The sequence below is a fragment of the Lampetra planeri genome, chromosome 36, assembly GCF_965212315.1.
Source record: "Lampetra planeri chromosome 36, kcLamPlan1.2.h2, whole genome shotgun sequence".
Classification (NCBI taxonomy): Eukaryota; Metazoa; Chordata; class Hyperoartia; order Petromyzontiformes; family Petromyzontidae; genus Lampetra; species Lampetra planeri.
The window spans coordinates 9,873,967-9,899,158 of record NC_136142.1 but is presented as its reverse complement, the minus strand read 5'-3'; the positions used below and the strand labels follow the sequence as shown (position 1 = coordinate 9,899,158).

At 56.9% G+C, this 25,192-nt stretch overlaps 1 protein-coding gene across 1 annotated transcript; it reads left to right on the top strand.

Annotated features, from left to right (window-relative positions):
• The first annotated feature begins 537 nt into the window (after positions 1-537).
• Positions 538-24,377, top strand: SEC62 (SEC62 preprotein translocation factor). The gene is made up of 8 exons (XM_078611535.1): positions 538-686; positions 14,924-15,032; positions 15,514-15,619; positions 17,007-17,193; positions 18,146-18,241; positions 19,753-19,813; positions 20,814-20,933; positions 21,377-24,377. Exons 1-8 carry the CDS (start codon positions 561-563, stop codon positions 21,988-21,990), a joined length of 1,419 nt encoding a protein of 472 aa, XP_078467661.1. The 5' UTR covers positions 538-560; the 3' UTR covers positions 21,991-24,377.
• Positions 24,378-25,192: the final 815 nt, after the last annotated feature.

Sequence of the window (25,192 nt, the reverse complement as noted above, 5' to 3'; positions counted from 1 at the left end):
AGGTCTGAGTTGGTCTGTGATAAGGTAGACCACTGGTTGAGAGGTATGGAGATCTCACCCACGACCTTCTGTATACGAGGCGAGGTAGTTGACATCTGGCCACCGCGGCTCCCCATACATCGCATCGATCGACCCTCTCCATCCACAAATGTGAAGTATGTCTTACACATCAGACGCGTTGCATAAAACCCAAAACAAAGATCCCTCTTCATCCCCCCTGGTGTCGCCTGTGACAGGCTGTAGGGGCAAGTGCTGTTAGCGAGCAGCACCTATGAAGGCTGGAACGTCACACGAGGGGGTGGGGGGCCAGCACCACGCCCGGCCGCCTTTGTCTCCCCGGTGGCGATGTTTACACACCAGGTACTCAGTTGAGGCTGAGTGGACCTAGGGGACGCCCATGACCCGGTACATATAATCGTCACCGCTGTTGGTGACCGTGAGCGGGAATGTAACTCGGGTCACCGGGGATCGTAGCGGCAGCGCGCTAACCGCTCCGCCACCGCTCCCCTACAACCCCTACCCATCATGGCCGCCGTGTAGCTCCCGCCGCCGCCGCCGCGATGACGATGACACCGCCGCTGCTGCAACTCTCGCGAGAGCGCGCGGGAGCTGCTCTCGCGAGATCGGCCACGCCAACGGTCGCCGAGATGGCGATGGCGGAGCGAAGGAAGCAGCGCAAGCAGCAGGTTCGTGTGGGGGGCCTCGGGGGGTCTCGGGGGGCACGGCACGGGGACTTGGGGGGCCTCGGGGGCCTCGGGGGGCACGGCACGGGGACTTGGGGGGGGCATGGCACGGGCACTTGGGGGGGCACGGGGTCTTGGGGGGCCGCCGCTTTACCTCGCGCGAGCTCCTCGCACCCCCAGGCGGAGTAGAGCGCCGGGGGGTGGGGCGAAGAGAGGGGAGGCCGGAATGTATCTTGTCACCTCTCATCACCCCGTGTCTCTCTCTGCCTCGTCACCCCGTGTCTCTCCTCTCTCTCATCACCCCGTGTCTCTCTCTCTGCCTCATCACCCCGTGTCTCTCCTCTCTCTCATCACCCCGTGTCTCTCTCTGTCTCATCACCCCGTGTCTCTCTCTCTCTCTCATCACCCCGTGTCTCTCTGTCTCTCTCATCACCCCGTGTCTCTCCTCTGTCTCATCACCCCGTGTCTCTCCTCTGTCTCATCACCCGTGTCTCTCCTCTCTCTCATCACCCGTGTCTCTCCTCTCTCTCATCACCCCGTGTCTCTCTCTCTCATCACCCCGTGTCTCTCTCTCTCATCACCCGTGTCTCTCCTCTCTCTCATCACCCCGTGTCTCTCTCTCTCTCTCATCACCCCGTGTCTCTCTCTCTCTCTCATCACCCCGTGTCTCTCTCTGTCTCATCACCCCGTGTCTCTCTCTCTCATCACCCGTGTCTCTCCTCTCTCTCATCACCCCGTGTCTCTCTCTGTCTCATCACCCCGTGTCTCTCTCTCTCTCTCATCACCCCGTGTCTCTCTGTCTCTCTCATCACCCCGTGTCTCTCTCTCTCTCTCATCACCCCGTGTCTCTCTGTCTCTCTCATCACCCCGTGTCTCTCCTCTGTCTCATCACCCCGTGTCTCTCCTCTGTCTCATCACCCGTGTCTCTCCTCTCTCTCATCACCCCGTGTCTCTCTCTCTCTCATCACCCCGTGTCTCTCTCTCTACCTCATCACCCCGTGTCTCTCTCTCATCACCCGTGTCTCTCCTCTCTCTCATCACCCCGTGTCTCTCTCTCTCATCACCCCGTGTCTCTCTCTGTCTCATCACCCCGTGTCTCTCTCTGTCTCATCACCCCGTGTCTCTCTCTCTCATCACCCGTGTCTCTCCTTTCTCTCATCACCCCGTGTCTCTCTCTGTCTCATCACCCCGTGTCTCTCTCTCTCTCTCTCATCACCCCGTGTCTCTCTGTCTCTCTCATCACCCCGTGTCTCTCTCTCTCTCTCATCACCCCGTGTCTCTCTGTCTCTCTCATCACCCCGTGTCTCTCCTCTGTCTCATCACCCCGTGTCTCTCCTCTGTCTCATCACCCGTGTCTCTCCTCTCTCTCATCACCCCGTGTCTCTCTCTCTCTCATCACCCCGTGTCTCTCTCTCTGCCTCATCACCCCGTGTCTCTCTCTCTCTCATCACCCGTGTCTCTCCTCTCTCTCATCACCCCGTGTCTCTCTCTCTCTCATCACCCCGTGTCTCTCTCTCTCTCATCACCCCGTGTCTCTCTGTCTCTCTCATCACCCCGTGTCTCTCCTCTGTCTCATCACCCCGTGTCTCTCCTCTGTCTCATCACCCGTGTCTCTCCTCTCTCTCATCACCCCGTGTCTCTCTCTCTCTCTCATCACCCCGTGTCTCTCTCTCTGCCTCATCACCCCGTGTCTCTCTCTCTGCCTCATCACCCCGTGTCTGTCGCCTATCTCTTGTCTGCATTATGGTATTTAGATTTTGTAGACGGGATGGGGAGGCTCGCGCGCTTCGCATTGGCTGCCGAGAGCGAGCGCCCTGTCAGCGCTGGGGAATGTAAACGGGCCAGCGGCTACCCCCCCCCCCCCCATGTTGTCACCGGTCTCTTATCTGTGTCTGCCCTCTCTGTCTCATCACCCCGTGCCTGTCACGTGTCTGTCACGTGTCTCTTGTCTGTGTCTGCCCTCTCTGTGTCTCATCACCCCGTGTCTGTCACGTGTCTGTCACGTGTCTCTTGTCTTTGTCTGCCCTCTCTGTGTCTCATCACCCCGTGTCTGTCACGTGTCTGTCAGTGTCTCTTGTCTGTGTCTCACCTGGATCTTGTCTCCTGTCTCGCCTGCGTCTTATCTGTGGCTCGCCTGTATCTCCTGTCTCGATGTCTTGTCGATGTCTCACCTATGTCCTTCGTATGTCTAATCTCTCTCACCTGGGTCTCACCCTGTCTCTAGTCTCACCTGGCTCAGGACTCACTAGCTCAGATCCGTCTCTCGTTCTCCGTCTCATCTGCCTTACCTGCCTCGTCTCGCCCACTGAAGAACTGCTCGCACATTCCACTCTTTGGCCGCCGCTCCGTTATTGTTCTTGACCACCGGCCATCGTCGAATTGGTGCTTTGTGCACTGTCAATTGGCGGCATGGTAGTTGCATGACATCACCATTGTGAGAGTTTATTAAGTGATATAGCGTGTGGCTGGCAACGTGTGTGTGTTACCACAGCACCACGGTGGCTCGGATATGTTAACTCCCTCGCCTGGTACACAGGAGGTCGTGAGTTCGATCCCGGCCATGATGCCCGCTCTATATTTGGAGTTTGTGGTGTCTCTCTCTTTCTTCATTATCACGGTGGCTAGGAAATGTTAATTACCTCGCTTGGTATACAGGAGGTTGTGGGTTCGACCCTGACCCTGATGCCTGCTCTCTATATGGAGTTTGCGGTGTCTCTCCTCCCATGGTCGCGTGGATTTTTCTCCGGGTCATGCAGGTTTTTCCTCCACGTTTCGAATCAACATTACGCGTTTTGAATATTTGGCTGCTATATATGTCCACATGATAGGCCACTTTGTTGAGCTATGATTTGTGGCCAAGTCGCTTCTGAAAATAAGCTATGTAGCTTAGTGGGCCTTACCTGGTAAAATGTTTTAGTTTTAGTCATAGATTGTAAAGCTGTGATTAATATTATAATGAGAGACTCGTGGGCAGGCATAGGCTGAGCGAGTTGCAGTTGAAACACTTTCAAGCAATCTTGTGTTCATACCGGAATTGCACCGAAGCACAAAAATACAAAATTATTTTAACTACGATGATGCCCCCATGGAAATCCGATGTCACGATCATCTTCTGAGCCAGAACATTTATATCGTATCGCCAAACATACAGCGGTCCCTCGATTAACAGTGACATTGGTTAGCGGTTTTTCGGTTGAGGTTTCACCTCCCATAGGACCCCATGGTTCCGACTCACGTTCACATTGTGACGAATGTTAACATCGTTGATTTAACGATACCGTGTTCACATGATATGCACACGGGTGCCAATTTTGGCCAATCCGAGCACTCGTTAAGTGGGGCTGAGCCGTGCCCTCAGCCAATCGGTGGCGCCCATTTTATTAGACTTGGACTGGCTTTGTTTACATTATTGCGGGTTTTGTTTTGGCAGTGGGTGCAACAGCTCTGTCTTCGATTTAACAGTTACTTGGGTTCACAGTAGTATTCGTGGAACGGATTAAAAACGTTAACCGAGGTAACTACTCTGTATTGCTGAGGGACGCGTCCAGGGCTGTGCGTCTGTGCTGGGCTGCCCCACACGGGTTAAGACCTTTCATGAATGAGAAATCCAAGAGCCTTTAAAGTTACAGCAAGGCGTAGCATTGCTTATATTTCATGGTTCGTTAAAATAGCTTACCTGCATTTGATTCTTCGCGCACGAACGGCAGCGGCAATAATTGTTTAGCCAACGCTTTATACACGTGGTGTGCTCACAAGTTAGAGCACCAGATACACAGGACAAATAAATCAACGTGTGTACATAATGTCAATGTGCCGTGAGTGGACGTCAGTCCCCCAAAGTCACAGCCATGGGACAGCCACCAGCAAAACTTTCAGGAGCTAGATGCCAATGTCGAGGTCTGCTGGCCACGGTGAGGGGGTTTCTCAGGGGAGAGAGAGAGAGTTTGTGTCGTTCCGCTGTTCCTCCTCGTCGGGAGCGCACGCCACCGTGGGTTTACTGCAATGCTCTAGAGTTTGTTTGCGTGGCCACAGTCGCACCACTGCGGATTCTCTATCTTTCACTTTCCATTCGCGAAGGAGATGTGGTGCAGCATCGGCCTGCTGGCGGTGCTCTTGATTGCGCCGTCGGTGGTTACAACACCGGTGTCTTCGAGGAGGATGAGGAATGTCAAAGACAGCCAGACGGTGCGATGTTTGGGTCTCAAATGACGAGTTTATTCCTGATAATCCCTCGAGCTGGAACATCTGGTGCGGGTGGGAGTCCAGGGAGCCTGGTGAGGCGTCGTGCACATGGCTCGAATGACGTCGCGGCATCGACAAGATTTAAAATGCAACAGCCGTAGCAGCTTGACAGGCATATCACCAGAGTAGCGCTTGGACACGGAGGAAATCGTCCAGTGCTGCTGGCAGTGGCGTCACAGGCACACGTGTAACAACGAGAATTACTCAACACATCCGTCAGTAACACTGTGTGGTGTGGCCGTAAAAGAAAACATATTTCACGGCTGACGTTTCGGCCCATGGCCCTGTCCACCGCACATGTGAGAGCTGGAATGGATAGGAGTTGGGGACGGCGCTCATGAGGTGCTCTCTCCACGCCAACTCTTGTCCACTCCGTGGCCTCTCTTTATCTGTGTGGTGTAATGGAGCAAGCGTCTTGCCTCGTCTCACCTGTGTCTTCACACGTGTCTTGTGCAATATGACACGCGCGTGAAGTTGTAGAGCCCGGGCCCCCATAGCCTCCGTTGTATAATCTACGAGAGCTCGTGGCTTTTTGTTGTTGTTGAAAGTGCCGATGCATTCCGTTGTCTGTGTCCCGTCCGTAACGCGGAAGTCACAGCAGCCCCCGTTACAGACGATCCAAGATGAACAAAAGTTTATTGTAAAAGTTCTCTCGCCGAGGCCACGCTGTTTGTTATTGACGATTGCGTTGAGTTGTTTTCTTTTTTTCTGTGCTTGGGCACCACTGCCAACACAGCAGCAGCAACAGCAGCTGCATCATGGGAACCTCATTTGCCAGTAAAAATATGATAATTGTTTTTTTACCCTTCTATCTGGCAACAAAACTGACACCTTTTTACAAGGAGTCATGTTTGCATAGACCGCAATACCTGCAGTCATAATACAAACAAAAGAACATAACTCTGATAATGTGCACTGTCCTTGAAGTTGATTGGTCCACACCCGAGACAGCTTTCCTTAGAGCCTAGTCTCACATGGGTTGGACCAGATGACGCTAAAAGGTGCACAACTCAAAGACAATGCACCATCAGAGTATGAGAGCTCGGGGCAAGCATCTACACTATGGGAACCTCATTTGCCAGTAAAAATATGATAATTGGTTTTTTACCCTTCTATCTGGCAACAAAACTGACACCTTTTTACAAGGAGTCATGTTTGCATAGACCGCAATACCTGCAGTCATAATACAAACAAAAGAACATAACTCTGATAATGTGCACTGTCCTCGGGTGTGGACCAATCAACTTCAAGGACAGTGCACATTATCAGAGTTATGTTCTTTTGTTTGTATTATGACTGCAGGTATTGCGGTCTATGCAAACATGACTCCTTGTAAAAAGGTGTCAGTTTTGTTGCCAGATAGAAGGGTAAAAAACCAATTATCATATTTTTACTGGCAAATGAGGTTCCCATAGTGTAGATGCTTGCCCCGAGCTCTCATACTCTGATGGTGCATTGTCTTTGAGTAGTGCACCTTTGGGTCATCTGGTCCAACCCATGTGAGACTAGGCTCTAAGGAAAGCTGTCTCGGGTGTGGACCAATCAACTTCAAGGACAGTGCACATTATCAGAGTTATGTTCTTTTGTTTGTATTATGACTGCAGGTATTGCGGTCTATGCAAACATGACTCCTTGTAAAAAGGTGTCAGTTTTGTTGCCAGATAGAAGGGTAAAAAAACAATTATCAGCAGCTGCATCGCCAACGTAATTTGTTGTTTCTTGGTGAGTCTGCCCTTATGATGACGGCACAGCAGTCGCACGACAGTGATGTCACCAGAACACTGTCAAGATGCTCCTGACATCATCATTATTATTATTAATCCTTTCCCATTCCGATGACATACGTACATGTATGTCACCGATGACGTGTACGTCACGCCTATGATGTACGCGCGCGTATTTCATCGGTTTTTCCGAATGGAATCGAAAGTAAAAGGCCACGCGGGGAGGGTGCGCGCGTGGCACAGTGTCGGCTTTCGTAGCGTGCGGCGGTCGTGTCGCTACACTTGTCTGCGGTGAGTACGCTATAGTGTATTGAAAAACAGCGGCGCTGCTGCGCCTCTCTAAACGAAACGAGACGTTCGCGCGGTCCAAGATGGGGCGGTGAACGGGAAACGTCACACCCTGCAACTTCCAGACGTCCCGGAACGGCAAAGGAATTAATAAGAGTGAGGGATGATCTCATGCGAACAATTATTTGAAAACGGCGATTATAATCGGTTTGCCGACTTTCGCCAAACCCGCACTTACCGTTGTGGTGAAGTATGGTTGAGCAAGCCTCACTAGCCGTGAGCTATTATGAACTTTGTTGTTTATGCAGCGGGCTTGTCACGTGACCAACTGCGTTGGAATACTCCATGCGGTTGGTCACCGCGATCGTCACTCAAATCGTTACTAAACGGGTAAGGAAAGTTGGCTCGTCGATTTTTTTAAATCTCGTATGCCATGAACGACCCTGCATATAAACAAATGCAGTCGCGTTGACAGAGTTTCGATGTTATGTCGAATCACCCGGGACACGCAGCTCAGGTGTGTTGCTACAAGACAAGAGCCATCCGTGGCCTCGCCAGGGCTTGATTTCAGTCGGCGAGTTGAGAAAATATTTCTCCACCCAACACGCCATGTCAAGTATGCCCCTTGCCGCCGTGGCTGGGACTACGTCACGTGCCACCCGTGTTTTGTTTGTTGCCCCCCCCCCCGCACCTCCGATTAGCGCGGATGGCTACGTACGGTGCAAAAGAAGTTCAAAGTACATGCACTGCATGCTCCGGTCCACCAGCGCCCGCAGAAATGATTGAGTGAGAAAGTGAACCCTGGTCGTTTCGTAAGGGAGACGGGGAAGAGTGACGTACCCGACTGCGTGTGCTTGTGTGTGGGCCCCTTTGTGTGTGTGTATTTGTCGTTTGCTTGGGGAGCAGTAGCGTAGTGCGCTGGGAAACGGGCAACCCGGGTTCGATCCCCGCTCGCAGCCAACGACAGTGCTGGACGTCTGAACCTGGTCCCTGGGCCTCCCCTAGGTCGACCCAACCTTAAATGAGGACCTGGTGTCGTGCATAAACTTTGACACGCGTCAAAATAAAGGTGGGCGTTTGTGGTGCTGGCCACCCACCCCCTCGTGTAGCTATTCGGCCTTCATAGATGCTCACTGACAGCATACGTGTGTAATAAAAGACTCGGACGCTTCTCTCTGTCCTGTGTCCTTTATTTGGGTTCGATCTCTTTACCTCACGGTACTCCCCTATATACTCTCCACCCTGCAGCCCCAGGCTGCTGTCGCTCCCGTAGCCCACACTCTGCAGCCCCAGGCCGCTGTCGTGCCGTGCAGACCCCTGCTGCCGACTCCTCCCTTGCAGACCCGCTGCTCTCTGCAGCCTCCTCGCTGCTCCTCCTGCCCCCGGGCCGGTCACCGTTGGCCGACGGTGCCGATCCTCCTGGCTTGGGTGTGTGGCGACCTCGCCCGTCTCTCTCACCCTTCGCCCTGCGTGGCCTCTCTCTTCTCCTAGTCCCCGATCACCCCCGACTGCTTCCGGTTACCCCCCTTATAGACCCTTACCCTCTCCCCCACGTGACGTAACTCCTCCCCCCATGACGTCACTTCCGGAAGGTCGTTTTCGCCCGCATTACACCACCCTCCCCCGTAGAGAAAATCCAGCCGACCTCGGCTGAACACAACTCCAATACGCAATGCGAGCGAACACGACCGAATACGTAAAAGAACAAAGAACACACGATAATATACGGAAGAACAAGAACACAACACAATAATTAACTAAATGTGAGGGATTTCGAGCGGGTGCGGGTCGCCGGGCCGTCCCGGACGGTCGGTGGCCCTCACGCCGAGCGGGAACGTGGCAGGGTTTTAAGAGCGACAGGCTGAAGTTCGCCTGTCGCTATTGGAGGCCTGGCAACGTCCCGGTCCCCTGTTTTTGAAGGCGCAGCACCAGAGGCGTCCCGCAATCGTGTCCGCGGCAGGGTAGGAAGGGCTGCGGGCCTCAAAGGGTCCGCAGCCGTGGCAGGCGCACCCCGAGCTGGGTCCGCTTTCCCCTGTCGCGTCACGGCCGGCTCGTCTGTGAAAGGCACGACAGGCGCTCTAGCAAAGTCAGCAGGCACAGGCAAGGGCGAGTCGGCAGCAACAGACCCCGGCAAGGCAACCTCAGGAGATGACGCATCCGGTCAAGGGGCCACGTATGGTTTCAACCGAGATGTATGGACGAACCAACGCCGAGAACCAAACCGAACACGCGCCGACTGTGGGTTGGGAACCTCGATGAGGCGAACCGGCCCTTGCCATGGCTTATGTAATTTAGGAGAGGTACCTGGCCGCACCTGTGGACAATGGAGCCAGGCCAGGTCCCCCGTTTTCCAAGGGCATTCCCCTTTTGAACATCGCGCACACTGCTCGTTCCGAGCCTGGGCTTTGGCCGTAGCCATGCGAACCTCCACCCGCGCTTCAGTGACTCGGTGAACGGTGTCCTGAATGTAATCAGGAAGAGGCTTGACAGGTCCCCTCGCCTCGGTTCCCAACTGTTCATTAATCGGCGGTACGTTTTCACGACCGTACATTAGAAAAAACGGCGAATATCCTGTAGCCGCATGCGGCGTCATCCGGTACGCTGAAAGCACCCCAGGGATATGCAAATCCCAATCCGATTGTTTTTCACTAACCGTATGGCACAACATGGCGGACAGGGTCCGATTAAGCCGTTCCACCATACCATCCGTTTGTGGGTGGTAGGGAGATGTCCGTATTTTTTTTGTACCCAGCGCCGCACACACTTCCCCCAACAATTTGGAGGAAAAATTTCGGCCTTGGTCTGTAAGGAGCCTTTCCGGCGCCCCTTTGTCCATAACATACCCAAAAAGAAAGGCGTCCGTGATAGACGCCGCTGACTGGTCAGGCAAAGGCCAGGCCACCGGCCAGCGGGAGAGGTACTCCACCCCTACCAGCAAATATTTATTTCCCCTAGCGGATGGCGGAAAGGGTCCCAAAATATCTAACGCCACCAACTCATTAACTCGAGATACCTGGATGGATTGTATCGGCGGTACATATGGATGTTTAGGCGGCTTACGGCGGGCACAATCGGGAGCATACTGCAAGGCCGCATGATCCGTGCGAACAATAAACGAACGACCGTACAGATACGGTCGAAATTGGCGGAGAAAAAAAACAATAGCCAAAAGTTCCCTGCGAGTGACACAGTAGCGGGTTTCAGCGGGAGACAAAACCCGGCTACCATACGCGACCACGCGTTCTACACCATCTTTGGACTGAGATAACACCGCCCCAATACCCGTGTCACTCGCGTCCGTGGCCAGAATGAAGGGATGCGCAAAATCCGGATAATCCAACGTCGGTGCCGTAGCCAATAGATCGCGTAGACCTCGAAACGCCGCCTCCTCCGGGGGTCCCCAAGCGAACTTGTGTCCTTTACCCGTCAGGAGATGCAAAGGCCTCGCGATCGTAGCAAAATTTGGAACAAACCTCCGATAGTATGAGGCGAACCCCAAAAACCGACGCACATCCCCCACCATGGCAGGGGTTGGCCAGTCACGGACGCACGCAGTTTTGTCCGGATCCGTGGCCACCCCGTCCGCACTGACGATGTGGCCCAAATAACGCACGGAGTGTTGCAGCAGGTGACATTTCTTGGGCTTAAATTTCAAATTAGCAGAACGCATCCTGGTGAACACTGCCTCCAACCGCGATAAATGCTCGTCAAATGTGCGGCTGAAAACGATAATATCGTCCAAATATATAAGACATGTCTCCCACTGCAACCCCGTTAACACCAACTCCATCAACCTCTGAAAAGTGGCAGGGGCCGCATTCAGCCCCATCGGAAGACAGTTAAATTGAAATAACCCCTGCGGCGTACGGAAAGCAGTCTTTTCCCGCGAGGACTCGTCGAGGGGAAGCTGCCAGAAGCCCGAAGAGAGATCTAGCGTTGAAAAGAACTTCGCCCCCGACAAGGCATCGAGAGAGTCGTCCATACGCGGCAGGGGATACGCATCCGCCACCGACACCTTATTTAATTTACGAAAGTCTACACAAAATCGCAATTTGCCATCTTTCTTCTTGACCAAAACAACAGGTGCGCCCCATGGGCTGTTAGACGGAGATATTATGTCCGCAGCCAACATGTCATCCACTGCCCCTCGAACATGCTCTCGCTCAGCCGGACTCATCCGATGCGAGTTCAACCGAATAGGGGCAGCGTCCCCTGTGTCAATATGATGGTAAAGCAAGGAGGTGCGTCCTAAGTCCAAATCATCGGAACTAAACACATCAGAATAGCTCGATAACAATTTACGAATCGCACAACGCTGTTCCCCAGAAAGAGCTGAATTCTCCCCACACAATTCAGCAATCCAGCGGTCATCCACAGCTCCGGGCCCCGAAACACCTCCAACAACCCCCCGGCCGGACAGATCATCATGAGCTGTAAACGCAGTAGTGGCATGTGCCACCACGGTACCCGCCGGCACACACACGCTTTCGGCACTCGCGTTAAGCACCTGCAAGAACGGCTGCTGGTCTGGCCTAACAATAGTTTGTGCCCCAACGAGCGCCGATCCATCCGTGATGGTGGCGGACGGTGACAACAAAACCCCAATCGCTCCTTGACGACCAGGTACAGGCTTCCGATAACGCAAAGGAATGAGAATCTGTGAGCCAGGTGGAATATCCACAGACACTTCGGACAACGCCTGCACCTGGGCGACAGGAGCAGGTCGCCCCCAGGGCGACGGCAAAAAGGCAATTTTACGGCCTTCCGGTAATTGAATGCAGTTCTCATTAATTCTAATTAAAATGGGCATTTTGGCCACAAAATCGGTCCTTAATAAACAAGGAACCGCAAGAGACCTCGAAATTAACACAATACCCGAGGCCGACACTCCCCCGATAGCAATTGTAGCATACACCTGGCCCACAATGCCCATGCTACCCCCGTTCGCGGCGACGCAGGAAGCGTAAGCCGGACTCACGGCCCCTGGTGGGATGTTCAAGAGATGGAATATTACATCCGAAATAATGGTCGCGGACGCCCCGGAATCTACCAAAATCCGTACGTCCACCCCTTGTATCGACCCAAGTACGGTGGACGAACCGGTAGCGGCCGCGACGACCCGCCGAGCCAACTTACGCCACTGCGTTACCGAACGACAAGGCACAGTCAATGGTCTCCCGTTATTAAAAACACCCGGATCGCATGACAACGGTGATGAGTGAGGTGTCAAGCCTTGCCGGGTGTCTGGTGCGCACCGACTTGCCTGTGCTGGCGAATCCTTCCTTGGAGCGGCCGCTGTCGAGGCCTCCTGCTGGGGCGGACCCGGGACGCGGGCCCAGCAGTCCCTGGCATAATGGCCCTTACGCCCGCAGCGAAAGCAGTCGATGTTATTGCGCCTTGCTGCGGGCGCCCCGTCCCGACGCGGCCGTGTCGGCGGCGCAGCCCGCGGCTCCGGCCACGGAGCAGCGGCAGCCGACAGCTCCTGCGGGCTCCTGTCGTCCGGCACATAAACCGCATTCTTGGGGTCCCAACCCACGGCTCCCCCTTCGACGATGGGCCCACCCGTCCACGCCGTGACCTGCTTCCACCGGCGCAGGTTGAACTGGGCGTCCAGACACTTAGCCGCAGCCCGGGATGTGAGCTTCTCGTGACCGCACACCGGCATGGGAATGCCGAGATCCCGGGACAACTCCAACATCTTCCCCAGGATGAGAGGTTCCAACAGGTCAGGCTCCATCTCCGGGTATGCGGCCATTGCCAGCTCCAGTACCGCGCCCCTATACGCCACCGGAGACTCCTCGGGTGCGCGTTGTCGTTGCGCAAACCGGCGATGAGCGTCATCCGGCGGCTCGTAAGCGTCAGCCATTTCGTCGAACACACCACGCAATGTTTTCTTCTTTGTGGCTTTTATAGAGCGAAAGAATCTAACGGACTCATCATCAAGGAGAGTCGGAAGAACCTCTAATGCCTCGGCGTCAGTCCACCCCGCCGAGCGCACCGCTGCCAAAAATCTGCAGGCGAACGCACTCCAATCACCCCCGATGGAGAATTCCTTGACAGTCGTTAGGTGACGACTGCGACGCCTTGGCGCGTTCCCTCCAGCCGCTGACTCTTCCGGTGGCATGTTCAACATGGCGTCGCAGCGTGGTGTCGACAAGATGGCGGCCTTCCGTCGCGGAGGGCCCAAAATGGCGGCTTCCCGCCTTTCGTCGTGCGCCACGCCCAAGATGGCGTCTTCATGCCGCGTGGCTGATGGCGTCGACATTGAAGACAACCGGGGCTCCTGCGGACCACCAACATCGCCTTCCGACGCCGTCCTCGGCGTAACAAGCGCACACAACTGTGCAAGCACGTTCTTGAGAGTCTCAAGTTGCTCCGCCATCTGACTCCATCTCAAACCCGCGTCCTTTGGTGCAGACTGGTCCGCCGACGCGGCGACATCTTGGATCCCTGGACCCGTACTCGTCCCAGCACGGATCTCCTCCTCTGCCAGAGTCGGATCCACCGCAGGAGGAAGGTCATCGTCGTCGGAAGATGAAGCCGATGCCGGAGACGGAATATTCTTTTTTCTCAATTGTTTAGCCATACCGTTACACTTTGACACCAGTGTTATAAAAGACTCGGACGCTTCTCTCTGTCCTGTGTCCTTTATTTGGGTTCGATCTCTTTCCCTCACGGTACTCCCCTATATACTCTCCACCCTGCAGCCCCAGGCTGCTGTCGCTCCCGTAGCCCACACTCTGCAGCCCCAGGCCGCTGTCGCGCCGTGCAGACCCCTGCTGCCGACTCCTCCCTTGCAGACCCGCTGCTCTCTGCAGCCTCCTCGCTGCTCCTCCTGCCCCCGGGCTGGTCACCGTTGGCCGACGGTGCCGATCCTCCTGGCTTGGGTGTGTGGCGACCTCGCCCCTCTCTCTCACCCTTCGCCCTGCATGGCCTCTCTCTTCTCCTAGTCCCCGATCACCCCCGACTGCTTCCGGTTACCCCCCTTATAGACCCTTACCCTCTCCCCCACGTGACGTAACTCCTCCCCCCATGACGTCACTTCCGGAAGGTCGTTTTCGCCCGCATTACACGTGCGCCTTTCTGTGCACGTGTGTGTGTGTGCACGCTTGTGCGCGTACACATACGTATGTGAGGACCGGTTGTGCAGCGGTTAGCGCCCTGCGCTACGAACCTGGAGACTCGAGTTCGATTCCCGCTCACGGCCAACACCGGTGACAGTTAAGTGTACCGGTCCTGGGCTTCCCCTAGGTCGACTCAGCCTAAAACGAGTACCTGGTGCGATGTGTAGTAAACTTTGCCACCGGGGAGACAAATGCGGCCGGGCGTGGTGCTGGCCACCCACCTCCTCGTGTGCCGTTCAGACCTTCATAGGTGCTCGCTACACGGGGGATCTTTGTCTTCGTGGTGGGACTAAGGGAGGGAGGGAAGCTGCCAGTTCACCATGCGGTCCCCAAAGTAGCTTTAGAGTCGGAGACTTCACCGAGACGGCTTGGGGGCCGTCCATAAATGACGTCACGCACCTGGGGGGGGGGTCAGACATTTGTGACGATGTGTGACGAGGGGGGGGAGGTTTGAGAAATGTGACGTGACATCAAAATGCGCAACTTTAAATAAATATAGACAACGCGTTCTACTAAATTAAATAGACTTTTTAATAAATGTTTTCTCCTATAACATCAGAGTGCAGCGCCACATTAAATACGCACTACAATGACAATAGTTTAAAGTGATTTGAAGCATGCTTTATTCTTGGGGGGGGGGGGGGGTGCAGAGCGTTGTGACGTCATATTTGAGGGGGGGGGGTCTGACTTTTTGTGACCCCGTGTGACGGGGGGGGTAAAAAATCGTCCAAAATCGCGTGACATCATTTATGGACGGCCCCTTGGTTCCGCTTTTGCAAGGATATAAAAAAAACGCGACGACATTTACCCACACGTACAAAGGTGACACCGGGGGACCTTTGTCTTTGTTGTGTGCACGCAGGCGAGTGGCGAGGACAACAAGGAGGAGACCGCTGTTGCCAAGTACCTCCGCTTCAACTGCCCCACCAAGTCCACCAACATGATGGGCCACTCGGTGGACTACTTTGTGGGTGAGTCGCCCCTCGTTCCCCCCCCCCCCCCGCCGTTCGCTTGAGCGTGCCAGCCGGCGTGAGGATCGCGGTTGGTGGGTGTGGTCGAGGTGTTGGTGGAGAGCGTCTGTACGGTCGTGTACAGACAACAACGACAACCAAAACAACTAAATATCGCCGTGTGTGTGGGGCAGCGGAGCAGTGGTTAGCGCACTGCGCTGTGAACCTCGTGACCCCCAGTTCGATTCTCGCTCACGACCACACTAACAGTGTAATATATGAATTGATCTTGGGTCTCCCCCTAGGTCGCCTTAAATGAGTACGTGGTGCAGTGTGTAAATATCAGAATTGGGGAGACAAAAGCGATCGGGCGTGGTGCTGGCCACCCCACCCCCTCGTGTGTCGCGCCGCCTTCATAGGTGCTCGCTAAGAGCACTTGCCCCAATAGTCTGCTATAAGCTACATGGGGGATCTTTGTCTCTGTTGTTTTGTGCTGTGAAAGCTTCCAAGGCAGTGGAAACGCTCCTGGAGTCGAACTGGGCCACAGGGAAGAAGGGGACAGAGATCCTGTTCACCACACGAGAGTCCGTGGTCGCCTATTGCAACCGGTATGCAAACACGTGTCTGTTAGCGTGTGTGTTAGATCACACGTGTGTGTTAGCGTGTGTGTTAGCGTGTGTGTTAGTGCGCCCGTGTGTGTTAGTGCGCCCGTGTGTGTTATATCACCCGTGCGTGTGAGATCACCCGTGCGTGTTAGATCACCCGTGCGTGTGAGATCACCCGTGTGTTAGATCACCCGTGTGTGTTAGTGCGTCCGTGTGTGTTAGCATGCCCCCGTGTGTGTTAGCGTGCCCGTGCGTGTTAGCGTGCCCGTGTGTGTTAGCGTGCCCGTGCGTGTTAGCGTGCCCGTGCGTGTTAGCGTGCCCGTGCGTGTTAGCGTGCCCGTGTGTGTTAGCGTGCCCCTGTGTGTGTTAGTGCGCCCGTGCGTGTTAGCATGCCCCCGTGCGTGTTAGCGTGCCCCCGTGCGTGTTAGCGCGCCCATGTGTGTTAGCGTGCCCCCGTGTGTGTTAGTGCGCCCGTGCATGTCAGCATGCCCCCGTGTGTGTTAGTGTGCCTGTGCGTGTTAGCGTGCCCGTGCGTGTTAGCGTGCCCCCGTGTGTGTTAGCGTGCCCATGCGTGTTAGCGTGCCCGTGCGTGTTAGCGCGCCCGTGCGTGTTAGCATGCCCCCGTGCGTGTTAGCGCGCCCTTGCGTGTTAGTGTGCCCGTGCGTGTTAGCGTGCCCGTGCGTGTTAGCGCGCCCGTGCGTGTTAGCGTGCGTGTTAGCGCGCCCGTGTGTGTTAGCGTGCCCCCGTGTGTGTTAGCACGCCCGTGCGTGTTAGCGCGCCCGTGCGTGTTAGCGCGCCCGTGCGTGTTAGCGTGCCCCCGTGTGTGTTAGCGCGCCCGTGCGTGTTAGCTTGCCCGTGCGTGTTAGCGCCCCCGTGTGTGTGGGAAGCGGTAGCGTCGTGGTTAGCGTGCTGCGCTACGAACCCCGCGATCCGAGAGTCCGATTCCGGTCCACGGACAATAACAGCGATGAATATTTCAACCAGTTCTGGGCCTCCCCTAGGTCGACCGAGCCTTTAATGAGTGCCTGTTGGTGCGTGTAAACTTCGCGACTGGGAGGCGGCCAGATGTGGTGTTGGCCACACCACCTCCTCCGGTGCCACGTCCAGTCATAGGTGCATGCTGAAGGCAACGGGGGGGGGGGGGGGGATCGTTGCCTTTGTGTGCGTGTGTACTTTTGTGTGTATTTCTGTATCATTAATGACTCGTTGCTTTATATCGGAACTGATGCTCATCGGTGCTAATTCCTTCCCCTCTTCCCCATCCTCCTACCACTCTTCCTCCTGTTCCTCCTCCCCTTTATCCACCCTCCACCTTCTTCCCCACCCCCCACCTCCTCCTCCCTCTCCCCCCCCCCCCCATCCTTCCCCTCCTACTCCGCCGCTCCACCAGGCTGCTGCAGAAGCAGTACTTCCACCGTGCGCTCAAGGTGATCAAGAAGCGACCGGACAGGGAGGGCAAGCGCGAGAAGCTGGAGCCGCCCAAGGAGGAGGAGAAGAAGGGCAAGAGGGAGAAGGAGAGGAAGAAGGACGGCGACAAGAAAGACAAAGAGGGAGACGCCAAGAGGGACGCTCGCAAGGTACGGAGGAGGAGGGTTGTTCGCGACGGTGGATGACGCAGCACGGCTTCGTGACCGCTTCGTCAGCAGTGTCTCGTGCCAGGTGTGAACAGGGTGGTGGTGTGGGGGGGGTGGAGAGGCGATTTGCTACGTGCGGCGTTCATGAAGTTGCTGCCTCCGCGATTTTGGCTGCCCGCAAGAGGCACACTGGAACTGGACGCAGCTGCTGCATCGAGAGAGGGAGGGATAACGCGATGAGATAGCAATGAGATCACAACGATCATCGTCACCGCCGTCGTCGTTGCTGCACCCTTCTGCTGCGCAAATCTAATCGCTGCTAAATCTGGCTCTGAACTCGCTGCTGAGTGAGCTGGATCAGTGATAATGGGCACGTCGTTAAGGCGCTTGTACAACACGTCACAGTTTTGTTATTTTTGGCCAGGTCGGGTGGTGAAGGGTTTCACGGCATAGATTTGGCAAGATCATTACGTGGCCCAACCCAATGAATAAATATGAGTGGTAATATTTATGAATGGACTTGCGTGATATATGAATAGGCTGGCAATATTTATGAGTGGACTGGTGATAATTATTGGAATGGGAATAAATTTATGAATGAACTTATTCTTTGGGTCTTTCGGTAAAGTCATGTAGATAGGTTCAAAGAAAATAACAAAAATAAATAAATAAAACTACGATGTTTCGATCACAACTGAGTAGCTGGTGACTTGGGTTCCTGATGACGATCGCTTGTGTTGCGATCGAGTCGTCGTAGTTTTTGTTATTTTTTTTTAACCTATCTAGTGACTTTACCGAAAGACCCAAAGAATATGAATTCCTCCAGTCACGAAAGCTTTAAGTCGGTACTTATGAATGGAGTGGGAATATTTATGAAGTGAGTGGCGTTCTTTATGAATGGACCGGTGTGACTTGGTCGCTGTTGAGTCGACGTCTGGGTGCCCTGTGCATGAAGGAGGATGAGCCGGGCAGCCCAAAGAAGAAGAAAGATGCAAAGAGGAGGATGAAACTTGAGCCCCACGACAAGCAAATCTTCGTCGACGGCAACGAGGTGAGAGCCCACCCCCTCCCTTGTCACACCACCTACCTCTCCCTCGTCACACCACCCACCCCCTCCCTCGTCACACCACCCACCCCTCCCTCGTCACACCACCCACCCCCTCCCTCGTCACACCACCCACCCCCTCCCTCGTCACACCACCCACCCCCTCCCTCGTCACACCACCCACCCCTCCCTTGTCACACCACCCACCCCTCCCTCGTCACACCACCCACCCCTCCCTCGTCACACCACCCACCCCTCCCTTGTCACACCACCCACCCCTCCCTCGTCACACCACCCACCCCCTCCCTCGTCACACCACCCACCCCCTCCCTTGTCACACCACCCACCCCTCCCTTGTCACACCACCCACCCCTCCCTTGTCACACCACCCACCCCTCCCTTGTCACACCACCCACCCCTCCCTCGTCACACCACCCACCCCCTCCCTCGTCACACCACCCACCCCCTCCCTCGTCACACCACCCACCCCCTCCCTTGTCACACCACCCACCCCTCCCTCGTCACACCACCCACCCCCTCCCTCGTCACACCACCCACCCCCTCCCTCGTCACACCACCCACCCCCTCCCTCGTCACACCACCCACCCCCTCCCTCGTCACACCACCCACCCCTCCCTCGTCACACCACCCACCCCTCCCTCGTCACACCACCCACCCCCTCCCTTGTCACACCACCCACCCCTCCCTTGTCACACCACCCATCCCTCCCTCGTCACACCACCCACCCCCTCCCTTGTCACACCACCCACCCCTCCCTTGTCACACCACCCACCCCTCCCTTGTCACACCACCCACCCCTCCCTTGTCACACCACCCACCCCTCCCTCGTCACACCACCCACCCCCTCCCTCGTCACACCACCCACCCCCTCCGTCGTCACACCACCCACCCCCTCCCTTGTCACACCACCCACCCCCTCCCTCGTCACACCACCCACCCCCTCCCTCGTCACACCACCCACCCCCTCCCTCGTCACACCACCCACCCCTCCCTCGTCACACCACCCACCCCCTCCCTCGTCACACCACCCACCCCCTCCCTCGTCACACCACCCACCCCTCCCTTGTCACACCACCCACCCCCTCCCTCGTCACACCACCCACCCCCTCCCTCGTCACACCACCCACCCCCTCCCTCGTCACACCACCCACCCCTCCCTTGTCACACCACCCACCCCCTCCCTCGTCACACCACCCACCCCCTCCCTTGTCACACCACCCACCCCCTCCCTTGTCACACCACCCACCCCTCCCTCGTCACACCACCCACCCCCTCCCTCGTCACACCACCCACCCCCTCCCTCGTCACACCACCCACCCCTCCCTTGTCACACCACCCACCCCCTCCCTCGTCACACCACCCACCCCCTCCCTTGTCACACCACCCACCCCCTCCCTCGTCACACCACCCACCCCTCCCTCGTCACACCACCCACCCCTCCCGTGAGCGTGTGCCGATTTCCCCGCCGTGTTCTTCCCCCCCCGCGCCCCCCACAGGTTTTCGTGTGGATCTACGACCCCGTTCACCCCAAGACGTTCATCATGGGGCTCATCTTGGGTGCGTCCCCTAGGTCAACTTGGCCTCAAATGAGCATTCTTTGTGTGTTGTGTCTGGTGTAAGAGTGCTGTATTTGTGTCTTTGCTGCAGTGGTATGTGCTGTGCTCTGTAGTTGTATGCGCGCCTTCGATTAGCACGGTTGGCTACGTACGGTGTGAAAGAAGTTCAACTTGCGTATCATACATATGTCTGTGTGTGTTGAGTGTGCTGGAGTTGTGTGTGCTGCGTTTGTGGGCTGTGTGGTGCGTCTGTGTGCTGCGTCTGTGTGCTGCGTCTGTGTGCTGCGTCTGTGTGCTGCGTCTGTGGGCTGTGTGGTGCGTCTGTGTGCTGCATCTGTGTGGTGCGTCTGTGTGGTGCGTCTGTGGACTGTGTGGTGCGTCTGTGCAGTGCGTCTGTGTGGTGCGTCTGTGTGGTGCGTCTGTGTGCTGCGTCTGTGTGCTGCGTCTGTGTGCTGCGTCTGTGTGCTGCGTCTGTGTGGTGCGTCTGTGTGCTGCGTCTGTGTGCTGCGTCTGTGTGCTGTATCTGTGCGGTGCGTCTGTGTGTTGTGTGGTGCGTCTGTGTGGTGTGTCTGTGTGGTGTGTCTGTGTGCTGCGTCTGTGTGCTGCGTCTGTGTGCTGCGTCTGTGTGCTGTATCTGTGCGGTGCGTCTGTGTGTTGTGTGGTGCGTCTGTGTGGTGCGTCTGTTTGCTGCGTCTGTGTGCTGCGTCTGTGTGGTGCGTCTGTGTGGTGCGTCTGTGTGCTGCGTCTGTGTGCTGCGTCTGTGTGGTGCGTCTGTGGTGCGTCTGTGTGCTGCGTCTGTGTGCTGCGTCTGTGCTGCGTCTGTGTGCTGCGTCTGTGGTCCGTCTGTGTGCTGCGTCTGTGTGCTGTGCGGTGCGTCTGTGTGGTGCGTCTGTGTGCTGCGTCTGTGTGCTGCTTCTGTGTGGTGCGTCTGTGTGGTGCGTCTGTGTGCTGCATCTGTGTGCTATATCTGTGCGCTGTGTGTGTGGTGCTGTGTGGCGCAGTGATTGCGGTGATTGCGGCGACGCTGTTCCCGCTGTGGCCGGCCGAGATGCGTGTGGGCGTTTACTACCTGAGCGTGGCAGCCGGCTGCTTCATCGGAGGCATCCTCTTCCTGGCCGTCGGTGAGTCCCTCCCTCACGCACACCCATCCTACACAAAGACAAAGATCCCCCTCATAGCCTTAACAGACTGTAGGGGCAAGTGCTGTTAGCGAGCACCTATAAAGGCCGACACGGCACACGAGGGGGTGAGTGGCCAGCACCGCGCCCGGCCGCCTTTGTCTCCCTAGTGGCGATGTTTTTACACGCCCCACCAGGTACTCATTTGAGGCTGAATCAACCTAGGGGCCGCTGAGTTCATAGCGCAGCGCGCTAACCGCTACACTGGTGCTCTCCACACACACACACAAGTCTTTGCCCGCCCGTCCACGCCACTTGCCCGTACGTCTCTCTGTGCGTCCACCTGTCTAACCGCACGTGCCCACCTTTGTCCTCCCCCCTCTCCCCGCCGTGGCCTCTCACGTCCGTCTCCACCACCCCGCGTCTCTCTCCTCCCCGTCCCCCAGCGCGCTGCATCCTCTTCATGCTCATCTGGCTGCTGACGGGCGGCCGCCACCACTTCTGGCTGCTGCCCAATCTCACCGCCGACGTGGGCTTCCTCGACTCGTTCCGTCCGCTCTACACGCACGAGCGGCAGACCGGGACCGCCGGAGCCGCCGCTGCCGTCGCCGCGTCGTCTTCGATGTCGCCGGAATCGGCGGCGGCGGCGGCCAAATCCGACGCCGGCAAACGCGGCTCGACGAGCGGAACGACGGAGGAGGCCTGCGCCGAGGCCGTCGTGCCCAAGACCCTGGGGCCGTCCAACGGCACGGACAGCGACGACGACGACGGCGACGGAGGCGGGCCGGCCAAGGCCGACAATGACGACGACTACGAGGAGGAGGAAGAGGAGGAAGAGGAGGAGGATGACGAGGCGGGCGGGAAGAGAGGGACGGACGAAGGCAGCGACCAGAGCAACGGCAATGACTTTGAGGTGATCTCGCAGGAGGAGATCGACGGGGGCTCTCACGGCGACGGCGGCGCTGACGGCGGCGGCGACGGCGGCGGCGACGGCGGCGGGAGAAAGCGGAAGGAGGAGGCGGCCGACGAGGCAGGGGCCAGCGCGTCGTCGCATCCCTGAGATGGAACAGCCGCCGCCGCCTCCGAACTTTCTCTCCGTTGACTGCGGCCGCGTCGTCGCTCCCACACCCGCACCTCCTCGCCGTCTCTCCTCCTCCTCCTCGTTTCTCCTCATCCAATCTTGAGTTCCGCCAAACGGTCATCGCTCCTCGGGTGCGCACGATTTCCGAGTCGCGATCATTCCACCGCCACGCCCCCCCCCGCCACCGGGGTGGTGGGGGTTGTTGTCCCCGTGGTCGCGCTGTTCACGCGACGTCCCCCCCGACGTTTTGCTTCTCGTGCCGGGCGGGGGCGGGAGGTGGCGGTGATCCGATTCCCGCCGCTGAAGAAGCTTCCGGCGGCACGTGGAGCGAAACGTCGGACGTCGTGACTCGCAGCGGAGAGCGGCTGCCACCTCCCCCTCTTCCCTCCCACGTCCTCCCCCCACCTCGGCCCCTCCACTGTCTCGTCCCTCACCTGCCCAGCTTCTCGGCGTCTCTCTCCGTCTCGCGCCCCTCCCATTTAATTTCCTCTCTCTTCCTGACCCCGCTGCTCTTCTTCTGTGGAGGTGGGTAGCGTGTGTGTGTTTGCGCGTGTGTGTGCGCGCGCGTGTGCGACGCGCCTTATCCAGTGTTAATTGCCACGCCGCTTTGCGTTGCGTTAGATTGCTTGGGGGCGGTAGCGTTAGTGCGGTCGCACCGTAGCCAGTGCTTGAACTCCTCAGTGTTTTGTGGGTCGCCGGTAGACTGGAGTACGTGGCACGTGCCTCACGAGTGCCCAGAGCGACAGAGATGCAACACTGTGGAAGTGCTGTCCCGGTTGCGGATATACAGGGTCAATCCAGTTAGAGGATAGGCCGCCGATTTCCACTCTCTCTCTAAGCCTCTCCTCAACACAGGTGAATGTTGTGGAGGCAATGATGGCTCCATTATCTCGCAGAGGGGTCGAGCGTTGGTACGCGAGTTTATTGAGTATTGGTGGCGGACAGGTAACAAAGAGGCTCCAAAATAAAGTGTCGTTTACATCGTCGCCCCCTGCCAAACAGGACACTGTTGCCCACTTGCAGGCCTCGACTTGTGCTGCACAGGAACAGCTGCCACTGGGGGTCCCCTAGGCCAGAAAAGAGAGAAAATAAACGACAATGTTGATGCAAGATGTGCTCTGAGATGCCGGGTCAATTTTTAGCAACCGGTGGAATGGAAATCCTTCCAACATTGTCTCGCCATCAAGCCGTGGATGAAGGTCGTGCCAAGCCACTGCCTGCCATCCCCCTCTCCTCTCCCCCCTCTCACCATCTTGCGATGCGGCAATCCATCCCAGCCACCTGCACAATCCATTTGTTTGCAGATTCCTCGAGGTTAGCAGCAGCTGTCTGTAAACGGATCGCCCGTTGTGCGTGTTTCACTGATCGCGTACCAGAAAAATAAGCAAAAACTGTCCCCCTGTCTGTAATTGACCTCCGGTGGTCGTAAGAGGAAGGTGAAGTCTCGGTCATTTCATAGACGATGTTAGCGCACAAAGAGGAGCGATGAGGACGTGAGGAGGAGGAGGAGGGGACGGTGAGTGAAGCCAACACGCGGCAGGCTCCGGCCTCCTCCCACCAGGTCGCCCTCGACCTGGTGGCTGGAGGCAGTCTCGCAAGCTCAGCAGGCCCGAGCCTGGTTAAGCACGTGCACAGGAACGCCCCATCTTGAGCCACAAGGGTGGCCGCAAAGGGAAATGGCGCTCGTGAGTGTTAATCCCTCGCGCATGTGTGGTTTTCTCCCGGGTGCTCCCCCCCAGTCTCGAAACTTGGGGGTTGAGGTTCTGCAGAGGCGCAGCCCTGCAGTCTGCTGGCTCCCGCCCCGCTGGTGTTGGAATGGCCTCCCTCGAACGGGGGAGAGCCCGAGAGAGGAGGGGGTGCAGTATTTGTTCTATACACCTCTGCTGCTGAGCAGTCGTGTTTGTTGGAAGAGGCGGGCGTACGCGCACCGCCCATTAGCCGCGGTGAGATGGTGAAGCCATTTAAACTGCCGCGCCGGGAGATGCGCCCCAACTGGCACCCCCACCCCCTCCTCTGGGTTGCAAGTCCGGTGCGCTGGACATTGCAGCAAGCGGGCACGCTTGCTCTTGCCATGGCTTTAGCTCTTAAGAGTTGGTCGAGTCACGGGGAGTGTCTCCACATTGGAGGAGCAGGAGTGTGGGACGGGGAATCGAACCGAGCCGAGCGATCCTCGAGGGCCGTTCCGTGTTCACCGTCTCGCTTTGCTACCGCACCCATCTCTGCCCGTTTTGGAAGTGTGCAACGCTAAAGTAATACTGTCACATAAATACGATTAAAAAAAAAAATTAAATGTCCGTGTCTGTTCTATGGTAACATTATTAACTGTGCAAGTATCAAGGTGGAATTAAAAACACTTCTTAATCGCTCGCACGCCCCGATCTTGTGCCTGTGTCCGCTGGATGCTGTGAAAGTTGTAACAGAAGCACTTGTGGTGGTGCTGCTGATGGTGATGATGAACAGGGCCGTCCGTAAGGGGCAGCTCGCACTGTGGTGCCTTCAAACTAAACCGGAAGTATTACACCGTGACGTCACAACACGGGGCCCCCCAAAGCGCGGGGCACGGGGCAGTCGCCCCGATTCGCCGCGTACCCCCGGGGACGGGCTCTGCACTCCCATGGTATGCGTGAGTATCAGCGGTGTGTTAGACACACGTACGGAGATCCATGTAGCCTTGAGCAGACGGCTGGGGCAAGTGGTGTTAGCGAGGACCGATGAAGGCCGGTACGGCACACAAACAGCAACAACCACCGCACAACTCGGTGGCGTTTTGAGGCCACGTGAAGTGTCGACGGGCTCCCCTGTTGGCAGGAAGGAGAACAGACCCCCCCTCCCACGTCCCATGGGCTGACCGACTGAGATGACTGGCAGATGCACCAACGAGCTACGCAACCAGCAGCGGTGATGGCCGAGCAGTGTCGACTCAATGGCCCAGTGGGAACTGCCCCGCGTTGCTCTGTGGGTAGAGTCCTACAACACGACGCTGGGCAGTTTGATCTGCTGCCTGTTCCGCTGTACATTCATGTGGCAAGGAGTTTGGGCGGGTTCGACCACGTGCTTCGAACCTTGTGACGCGGGACCGACCACGTGCTCCGAACCTTGTGACACGGGACCGTTGGGCTGTAGCAGCTGGATGCTGCGTAAACCCGCGGTGGGTGTGTAACCCACGTGGTCGAGTGTGTAT